This window comes from Echeneis naucrates, chromosome 9 (genome assembly GCF_900963305.1).
Source record: "Echeneis naucrates chromosome 9, fEcheNa1.1, whole genome shotgun sequence".
Classification (NCBI taxonomy): domain Eukaryota; kingdom Metazoa; phylum Chordata; class Actinopteri; order Carangiformes; family Echeneidae; genus Echeneis; species Echeneis naucrates.
This window is the reverse complement of record NC_042519.1, coordinates 20,766,267-20,777,252: the sequence shown is the minus strand read 5'-3', so window position 1 is coordinate 20,777,252 and position 10,986 is coordinate 20,766,267. Positions and strand designations below refer to the sequence as shown.

The window sequence follows — 10,986 nt, the reverse complement described above, 5'->3', positions numbered from 1 at the left end:
AACTAACTCACAGGATTGTATTTTAAAATTATAGGGTAGTTTGCCTTCTTTTTTTCTGTTCAGCCTTTTTATAATCATGCTAACCACTCAGTTCTGCTTTTATTTATTCCAAGAAAACAGCCGCTGCTGTAGACCTGCTCTTTATTTCAGTCTTTATTTTAGTGTTTAGACCAATGACTCTTTGTTAGAGTCTGAATCACACTAACACACAGTGTGACCCATCTATAGAGAGCTGCAAAACACACAAATCTTTGTATGAAAATATTACAGGCCACTTTTTTAAAAAACAACGCAAACTTTAAACAGTGGAATGATGGATAAACAAGCTGATATAACAACACTTTGACATGCTGTGCTAAACACTCACATTGACCTTCAACCCCGCTCCGCCCTCTGATGGGGTTGTGAATAAAAAGGCCTGACCTCTTATTCTCTGCCTGCCAGATAAGAATAATGAACTTGAGTTCACTTTTTATTGCTATTGTCAGCAGTTTGGAAGAAATGAAAGTGATTGTGTCTAAAATGCTGCCTTGAGAGTTTTATTGCATAAACCCTGCGTGGTTGAGACGAATTTCTGAAAAGTAAAATGATGCACATCAAAACAGATGAAATAGAATGAACCTCTTACCAAAATGTGTTGTTTTAACTCATGGAAAAGCAGCTCCTGTAACTTCTAGTCTTTCTTATCCATTCGTGATAAGATGTACTGTATGTTTTTCCTTGCGACCCTGTGTGTGTGTGTGTGTGTGTGCGCACACGTGTGTGTTTGTGTGTGCAGTGGTTCTGAAGCAGCACAGAGTGAAAAGGGAAGGCAGTCTTTCCTGAAAGAGGAGGGGTGGGACTGGGAACAGGAACAGCATTGAGTTAGCACACATTTCAGGAATGCCACACAGTCTGAGAACTGTAATCCACCCCCAACCCCCCTTCACTTCAGGAAGAGGCGGGGGGGATGGTCGTTGCAGGATGACAGAGGAAAACATGTGTGGCAAGAAACCGTCTTTCGTTTGAACTTTTCACAAATGTTTTTAAGCTTAGGCCTCAGGGCATAAAGTTTAGACCTAATGAAGCTAGCTAAGAGCGAAGCACAAATAAATATAGCGAATTATATAGTGAATTATCCAAATATACAGGATGAGTGCAATGAAGGACAATAGCGGGTTGCATTATGGGGAATGTAGAGCATTTCTCAATTCTCCATCATTGTTTCAGCTTGTGGCTCTTTGTCATCATTTTGCTGATTTCATGTGGTGAAACTGCTGGGTATGATGAAAGATGTGAGCAACAACTGGGCGGACACAGAGTCAAGCTGTGTGGGACAGCTGCTGCTGCAGGATGGTGGTGGTGACCTACTGTGGTCCATCCCAGACACACTGTGGGTCTGAACTGTTTTTGAAAAACATGCCGATTGCTGTTAAAAGTAAGCATGACTTAAAAGCATAAGAGGAGAACCGGGCCCCAGCAGAAAAAACATAAAGGAGAAGCTTAATGTTGGAGGAGTAGAAATAAAAAGCACAATGAGATTAACAGTGACTACATTTTAAGAACATTTTTAGCATCTCCTCATGATTTTAGTTCCAGCAGTTTAAACTGTGTGATCAGGATTTTCTGCTTCAGGATTGAGATCAGGGGGAGGTGGCGTAGGTGCCCTGATCTCAAAACCTTGTGTTCTCTCTGCCACCTCATATCAGAAGCACAACAAACGAGCCGCCTGCAGGAAAATTCAATATTTACCCTCCAGTTCACTGACAGCAGCTCCAGCGTGCTCGTGAAGTTATAAAAGTAAATTTGATCACTGGGCAACCAGAAGCTGGATCTTATAATCGTTACATCTACGAACTGAGAAGTGGTGAAATCCAACTTCACAAGGAGACATTAATGGGTTGCAGTAGTGCTCCTGCAGTTTCACGGCAGAAAATAGGACATTCGTTTTCATTTCCCATTTTATTTAGGAGGTGCTAGCAATCTGCCAGAAATATCACGTGTAAAAGCTCTAATGGCTACATGACATGCTTTTATCAGACCCTTTGTGTCCTCCTGCTCTGGGATGTTCTTCTGGTTAGCCCTTTGTCCTGCTGATAAATCCCCTGCAGCTAGCTGTTTGCACATGTAGACAGTCTCTTATCGCTGATCAAACAGCTAAGGGGCAGCTACATTCATCTCAAAGTCACTCGCAAACTTGAAATTTCCAGCCAATTCTGTTTTTTTTTTTCCCCCCCTCAAACAAGTCTGTTGGGCCGAAAAGCTTTTTAATATCACAGCGACAAATGTCATTAAACCCCACGTTCAGAGTGACTTGTCACATGGCCCTGCGAGCTGTCCTCACCGCCGACTAAAATAGCTACATAGTGGTAGCTTTAACTACACACAACACTTTTTTTTTTTTTTTTTTTTTTTTTTTTACAGCTGAGGCCACAGAAGGAAAGCACCTGTTGTGGGTGTAGGAGCTGAAAGTGTGATGTTCAACTGTATGTCTGTAGCTGTCCTGCCTCTGGCCATGGCTGTAGCTTTAGCCACAGTAGCTTCATTTGAGTGGGAAATCAATGAGGGAGTTTCCTGTATATTTGAGTCAGTTTCAGTGGAAATATAAATTGATATTTTTGTATATTAGGACTGAAGCATAGGATTTTCTAAAGATGATGCTCTTGAAAACCTTATAACTCCAGTTTTATTGACCTCTAATGGCCTTTGTCTCCAGATAAGTCTGTCTGAGGATTTGAAGGACTGAAGGCTGACATATTTTGTCTGCCCTGCCTTTCCTGATGAAGGTGCCTTGCCATTTGTTGCCCAAATTTTGTGTCTGAGTCATCGGTTTTCATATTTTTTATCCAATGAGTTCATAGCAAAATGCTGTCATACGGAACAAGATGTTCACCGGGCAGCAGCAGTATTAGATATATGACTCCCCACCTGGTCACCGTAGGAATGTTGTGATATTTCAACAGATACAGTACAAGCTGTGACAGCTCAGGGGTGTTTATTGTCTCAGAGAGCGGTAGGTGGCCTTGCTGAAAAGGACGAAACTCCACTCCATACTTTATGTTGTGTTATGTGAGTGCTTACTGTTGTGTACCCTGTGGTCATGTTTGAGCAGACTGTGTAGCTGTTGGCTTAACGCATGAGCCTTTAACCTCAGGGAGGGGTGAATAAGGCCAAAAGTTCTGGTTTGTACTGAATCTTGACTGAAGAGTTGCTCAAGAGAAACCGGCTTTGGAAAGTTTGGGAAGAGGGCTCCAACTGCAGATGGAGTAAAATGCAAAGCTCTATCAGGGTTATGAACTGAAATCGTTTGGACGAAATCAGAAAATATTCACGAGGTGAAGTTTGAATCTCCTTTCATGCCTCTCTGAATCTTTGTTATGTTGGTTTGCTGCCTTTGAGTGGGCTTCAAATCCACCACGCTGTGTAGGAGGAATCCAAATGATGAATGTTTTCTTCCAGCAGACAGGCTGCCTCTTGCAGACCTGCCACATGTACAGGAAGTGAAACCATGGCAATCGAGCCTTGCGTAATGTGTGACGCCAGTTCTGCCCACAGCTTGCATCAGCCTGTGCCTATTAAATATCTCTCTGGGAAGCCTTGGCACAGCCTTCTGTCACTAATTGTAAACCACCTCTAATCATCTAATTTCTTTTTAATTGTTGACTTTGCCTCTTGCTGGAACAAACATGTTGTTGATTTTTAATTTTCAAAGAAAAAGATAGAAGGCAGAATTTCTTTCTCAAATCAATTAGAATAAATCTGTAGTTTGTTCATTTTTTTTATGTTTTTTTTTTTTTTTTACGTTTTTATTGGGAAGCAGGAGTTGCCACTTTGAAGTATTTTCTTCTCATAGAAATTGTCACTTTTTCAAATATTTGAAGGTCTCATCCACTCAGAAATATTGGGGCTGTTTATATCTTCATCAGTTTACGGGGAAAAGTTTCTCCTCCTTGTCAGATGTGACCATACGAATGTGATTTTGTGACATCATAACTAGTTTAGCGTCAAATGTGATGTAATATGTTGCTTCTCAAGTGTGGTGCGGAAACTTGAAGCCCTCACCACACAATATTAGTTTTGTGTGTCTTTTATGTACGTCTGAGCTGGATGTATGTTTCTGCAGGACTGCATGTTTTTGACTTTCGGGAACTCAGGCGTCCCATAAATAGCCCGACTGTTTCCTCGGTGGGCTTCGGCTCGGCGCTGTGGCGCACACATGCATTAACACACTTGACAGGCTGCCCTTTGTTGCCCGTGGTAACTGAGGATAATGATCGCTCTCACAGCTCGAGTGAGCCACCTTGACTGTGGAGAGTGCATCTGTGTTTGTGCACACGCTGGCATATGTGCGTCATTGGTCACATATGTCGGCAGTTTCCTTTTGCGCGCACACATCTAACCTGTTGTGCAGCCGAGGAAGGTGTGATTTGATCAAGAGGTCACAGTTTTGTCTTTCTGTGAGTTCCTTCTCAGAAGAGAAAAGAACAGCTCAAACAGGATTATACAGTTGAAAGGTGGTTGATTGATTGCTCTATTTTCTCTTTCATGAATTTGGAATGTGGGACCTGATTACAATCTGGAAATACATCATCATGGAAACACACCGCCTGAAGTCGGAAGACAGGATCAACTGGAACTTTTAAATGTGGAACCATGATTGAGTGTAGCAGTTTGTCTACGCAAACAGAGATGGACAGATGTTGTTTGCTGGACATTGCAGGGATGATGACTCACTTTCCCCCCACCAAATCATTCATAAATGCCCCTGACTACCAAAGCCATGCCCCCACCCCTCCCCTCCCTAGCTTATGATCAGTCACTAATTTGACTTTTAGTAAAGTAGGCCAGTCATTTTCATTCCTCATTTGTGTCAGGTGACTCAACCCTCATGGACTACAGAGAGCGTGATCCCAGCTCTTCCCCCCCCCCACCACCACCAACACCACCAACATTACCATTACCTCTCGCATGAGAAAAGTGTCCCATGAGCCATGCTATATGCTTCTCGCTGCCTCGACCTCTTGTTTGCTTTTCACCTGACTTTGCCTTAAAGTCCTGTTTGACCAGCTGGCACGTTTCATTTTGTACATGCACGCTTTTCTGCGAGTCTTAAAGTGCTAAAGTTGAGCTAGTTCAACACTCCAACCGGCCGGAGCAGTTTCACCCTGTTGGTCTCAGCTTAAATGTAGCCCTACATTTTGAGCACACTGTGCAGTCTGAGGAGCTTGAAAGATCCCCGGCCTAAGTCCTGGATTTACATTGAGGTGCAGCTGCCAGTGTGGGTCTAGCAATCCTCTTTATAATACTGCTGAGTGTTGTAACTTTACACCTGTAGTGAGGTTTATCCAAATCCATGCATAGGTGATGACAGTGTCATATTAGCCAGACAAATCTGGCTCTAATTTAAGCACGAACTTTGGCATCCAGAAGTAGGCTGATGTTTATACTGGTGCACTATGACACACTGATCTGAAGTCCGTCTTTATCACATTCAGACAACAATCATCAATAGTACAATTTTTAGGTCACTAAATGTTTGACAAAAGCAGGGAGAGGGATCATATAAATTGGATGAGAGTTAGCAGTTAGCTGGAATGGGATCCACAAACCCATTATAGACCACAAGGGCCTGCATCCATAGCTGTGCCCACCCTTACCTTCACAAAGTAACAACAACAAAAAAGGTTTTTTGGCCACTTTAAGGCTTTGGGGTTTTGGTTTTAAACAGTTGCACTGTTATCTGTTAAGCTAAGCTAAAAGCTGCGCAATCTGTCTGAATCATTTACCATCATATTCTTATTACCAGAACGCAATTCATCTTGAAAAAGATAGCTGGATTCGAGCCTTCCATCAGTCTGGTAGGGTACACCCCCTGAACTGGGACACAGCTTGTATTTATGCGTCACACTGTTTATATGTGGATCTGTTAAGTGTTCTCCAAGATGACAGCACGTATATGAACTTCCTGCTGTGGCAAGAGTTTCACTATGTGATGTTACAGCCACCAATAATATCTCAAATCCAGAAGGGCTCTTCAGCTGATTTGAATCAACATATTTAAATTAAATGTGAACTCTGTTGAGGTTCAAAACTGCTGAGAGAAAATGTTTGTGATGTTTCCAAAGAAAATCTGCATCGTGAAAGGGATTAGTAGTTCTCAGTTACTCTGAGGAGAACTCAGTGGAAATCAAACCAATGGACAACAAAAATGAAATCTGAAACTAGAAGACAGAAGCAAATAGATCGAAAGTTCTGCCTCAGCTGTCATTTTTCACATTCAGGTTTCTGCAGCTGAAGGGCTGTTTTCATCTTTGGTGTGGTCTGCAGCACAGGAAGCAGTAAAATTTCTCACCACAGTTTTTCAGGTAGCTAGGGCGAAGCTATGTCAAAGGCTGGCTGTGGTTTTCCTTCCACCTCCTACAAGAACAAGAAAATTTAGTTCAAATGGCTGCTAAATTTAGCTGACTTGACATTTTTTATTGTTCCTCTTCAGCCAGTTCTCTGGAACTTGCTGTCATGTACGCCTTCTCCAGAACTTAAGTGGCTGTGGTGAATCATAGTGGAGGGCGTTACAAACACAAAGGCTTTACAATCAGTGACCTGCAGCTAACAGACACAGCCAGGCAGACCCTGCAGAGTTGAGACCCATTACATCAGTCGTGTGTTGCATTTGAAAACCTGATCTAATCAGCTGATATGACCAGGACTCTGGGGGCCTTTGTTTAATGGGTGGGTCACAGGCCTGGAAAGCTAAGGAGCCCCTGTCTCTTCTAACAGGCAGAATGACACCACATTGTGATTAAAGACCCCGAGGCCCGAGGCGTATCCCCACCTCTTCTACCTATTCTCTTCACGCCAGGCCGAAACACCTCTTAATTCTTAAACTGACCTATTTCTGTGGGAAATTTAAGAATATTAAGGTCTCAGGTTAGATTCCCAGGGGACTCCCAGTCACACTGATAGTGTTATGTTATGTAATGCAAACAGGCCGTGCTTCTCAGAAAAGTGAGGGTGTGCTGGTGCTAGTGATAGCGAACATAAACACTGTCTTTACTTTGTAAGATTATTTAACAGAGGATGATAATGGAGTTAAAAAAAAACAGCCTTTATCATAATTTAACTGTGAAGCAACGTTTGATCATACTATGTTTACTTATCTCATATTAGACAGTTTAAGATGATGTTAAAAATATCTGGATTAGCTGGTTTTGATAAATCGCCCTGACCTTTGCCCCCTTCGTACTTCAGAAAGAGTAAACACTCACCAGTCTAATTAACCATCATTTGCATAATCACATCAGAGAGAAAACCACATGCCGTTGGTCATGAGATTTAAATTTTCAGATAACAAATACTCGTTTGAATGACAATATGCACCCAACAATTCTGAAGAGGCTTCCACTAAATAGGATTCTGCAATTTTGTATTTATTTTTTGTATGAAAGGTCTGAGTTATGTCTCAGTGGTATTGATGTTTTGATTTGCTTCTGTCAGTTAGCTTCACATATATACAACCTGTTTGTTGTATATATGTGAACCTGTTGTTTTTATCCCTATAAATTAAGCACTTTGGACAAGTGAACATTATCAGAGGTTAAATCTTTGGTGTGAAAATGCCTGTTAAAACAGTATGTAAACATTCCTGATGAGGTTAATGTGCACCAACAGGAATCTAACTTCAATGATATTTTGCCTTTTCTCTTCTCATCATAAATTTATCCTATTAACCTTTGGTCATTACTGTCACTTTCTAGTCTAAAAATAGTATTTAACCCCCCCAAAAAAGGAAAAACATCTTTCCTTTTAAATTAGTTCTAACATCCAGGTTTATCATGTTGACTGAATATCTAAAGTGTCAATTACTTCTAGTTGCTGAAACAAGACCAACAATGTGCAATGCAAAAAAATTTTTTTAATGCATTCATTAGACTACAAGGAGAGAGCAAACAGATTAGAAGATAGGCTTTTTACATGCGAACATACAGTGACTCCGAAGCTACACAAATAAATAAAACGTTATATTTAAATGATCAGTCCCCATCCCCCTTATAAATTTACAGAAATACTGGACTCCACCCACATTTAATTTATAAGTGAGTGAAAGATTTTTGCTCAATTTTAGATCCTGCGCTTTAATTACATGAAGCTAAGGTAAGCTACCATGAACTCCAGCTCCCACAAGTCATTTCAGTATTGGCAGTGGTACAGACCTGCTGTAATAAAAAGGAGATTATGTGCTTAACTTTAGCCTGTACATGAGCGGCTTCAGTAGTGGTCTATGGTACTCCGAAGCATTGTGTGCTTAAGCGTAGTAATTGAACACTACATATTAGCCTGACGTTATAATTTATTGGGATGAGGGGTTAGATTCAGACACTGATAAGCTGGGGAAAGAGTTCATTAGCAAACATGTCGTCCCATGAGGTCTCAGGACACAAGGGAGAGGACATGTCGCTGAAAGGGGAAGGGGACCCTTCGTATCCGGAGTCACTGTAGGTGTCCGCCAGGGAGGCTTCCTTATCCAGACCGCTGAGGGCAGGGGAGGGGGCCGTGGAGAAAAAGTCAGCCACCTGACTGTGAGCGTCACAGCTGGGGATGACCACTTCCTCCGGCTCATCTTTGATGCAGACAGTCTCCTCCTCGACCACCACCTCGGTGATGGGAAAGGCAGCCTCGTCGATCTTCTCCTCTGCGTCGCTCTCCGAGTCGTTGCACTGCCCGTCGCTCACCTCCTCCACGGGCTTGGTGTAGATGTGGTCAAAGTGAATCAGTTCATTAAGGGCTTCCAGCTTAACTGATGTGGCCCCCAGAGTCGCAGGTGTGGTGGCAGGTACTGCGTCCCCCCCTCCGACCAGCAGCACCTGCGGCTCCTGGCATTCCTGTTCACAAGACTTGAGGAACAGCTCTGGGTCAAGGATGTCCAGAATGCCCAGTAGCAAATCAGACTACAGGAGGGGGAGAACGGGAGATTAGCCTCGTAACTCACGACCTTACTCCAGCGTTATTATGGAGCTTTCCAGGAAACAGGATGTAAGTGTCAAACGTACAAAGCTTTGTCGGTCTCACCTCATTGTCTGTAGTGTCAGGACCATCTGTATCCATTGAGAAGTCTTCAGATTTAGGGACTGCTGGGCCTGCACCTGCTGCGGAGGCACACGTAGCCTGAGTGCTGCGGACTCAGAAGACCCGATCGCCAAACCTGCGTCGTTCCCTGTGGACAACAGAACCTGAACCTGTGGGGGGGGGGGGGCAGGAATGGAAATGAAGGATTTAAATTAAAAAAACAGCCTTTGCTCAGCAACTACTGCTAGCTAACCGAGCCCAGCTCCCTCAGCTCAGTCTCACCTTTTCCTTCGAGTCGAGGGTGTCCAGCCCAAGTCTCTGTCTCAGTTCCTCGTTTTCTGTCAGTAGGCCGTTTGTCTTTTCGCGGAGCAACCTGTTCTCAATGTGGAGTTTCTGATTCTGCAGGGAGGGAAAATGAAAACAGATGTTTGCATTTGAAACTTGAAACAGCTGTCTGTCAGGAAGTGATGCTCCAGGTATCTCCAGTAGAGCACACAAACTGGAAAAGAAACCTGACTGAGGGTGTGTGTGTGTGTGTGTGTGTGTGTGTGTGTTCCCATCTGTGTAAGACAAATTTACCTCCAGCTCCAACTCCAGCACTTGTTGTTCCAGCTCCCCCATTTTGGCCTTTTTTCTGTCTCTGGCTGTCTGAGCTGCAACTCTGTTCTTGAGTTTCCTGGAAAAAGAGCGGAAAGGTTAAAAAACAAAAACACAAAGTGCTTCCTTGATGCTGACTAAGCCCCTCTCCCCCCCCCCCCCCCCCTCCCCTGACATGACTTGGGTTCACAGTGCTGCGCAATCACCGGCCATCTTCCTGCCACGCAGGCAGACCCGGTCCCGGTCTGCGGGGGCCGGGCGGGTCCGGCTCCGGTCAGACAGCCGGTTCAAAGTCCAAAGAGGCCGGATTAACAGCTTTTCAGTAAATCGGCTGATCTTTTTTTTTCCCTCCCCCCCACAGTTTACATAATCCACACACGATATTCACCGATAGACACCGAGCAGACTGATCTGGACCGATCTTTGCTCAGTTCTGTTCGGCCGGTGGATGTTATCTTTGGGCGTGTCTCCGCGGTGGAGCCGAGAACAATGGCCCGTAAAAAACACACTCAAATGCTGGTTAAAGGAGACAAAAACCAACCTGCGAAGTGCTTTCTCCTCCGGGCTCAGGTGTGTCAGTCTCTGCCTCTTCCGGACCGGCGGACCCGCCGACGTGTTGGAGTCCGAGTCCGACGACAGCTGGCCGGCCGCTGACGGCAGGACCACGGAGATGGGCCGGCCGGAGGAGCCGGCCTGCTTCCCGGATATCAGGAGCACTTTGTGGGCTCCTCCAATTCCCGGAGTCACCACCATGTTTGTTTGTTAGAATATCCTCTAAAAAAGACAAAAATAAAACAATCCCGGAGAAGCGGAGAACACACCGGAGGTTCGTCCGTCCGGCCGCCGGCTGACTGTCCAACTGGACCGGCTGCGTCTGCGAGCTTTTTCTACCGTCGTGGTGATGTCTGATTGGCTGCTCGCCGCTGTGACGCGACGCGTTTCCGGCCCGCTGATTGGTCCGCCGGCCCATATGAATTTCCCATTTGCAGCTTCGTGAAGCGAATTTCAGTTCATGTGTCCGACTGCTAAAAGTTAATATCCACAAAGCTTACGTGTTTCCAGCAGTACTCTGACTGGGCTGATGCAACAGGCCAGTGGTGATCACTCACTCACCGGACTCAGCTTTAGTTTGCCTTTTTTTTGTTGTTGTTTTGTTTTTCCAGGAAAGGAGATATTCCCATTATTTTAATCTAATAGATCACATTTTCTGTCATCTGGCCTCTTTGACATGCTTCCTGCCTTGAAGTGTCACAGTTACATGAATAAAACTAGTTTTGCTGCTCTGCTAGTTTTCTCTGATGGGATAATTTCCTGTTTACTTCAAAGTGCATTCTTTACAGTTCATTG

The 10,986-nt window shown here is 44.1% G+C and overlaps 1 protein-coding gene across 1 annotated transcript; it reads right to left on the bottom strand.

Annotated features, from left to right (window-relative positions):
* Positions 1 to 7,871: 7,871 nt before the first annotated feature.
* On the bottom strand, positions 7,872 to 10,510 carry xbp1 (X-box binding protein 1). The gene is given in 6 exon segments (XM_029510608.1): positions 7,872 to 8,924; positions 9,046 to 9,153; positions 9,156 to 9,212; positions 9,325 to 9,441; positions 9,622 to 9,718; positions 10,181 to 10,510. Coding segments are annotated over 6 exon segments (1,167 nt in total). The 5' UTR covers positions 10,393 to 10,510; the 3' UTR covers positions 7,872 to 8,348.
* Positions 10,511 to 10,986: the final 476 nt, after the last annotated feature.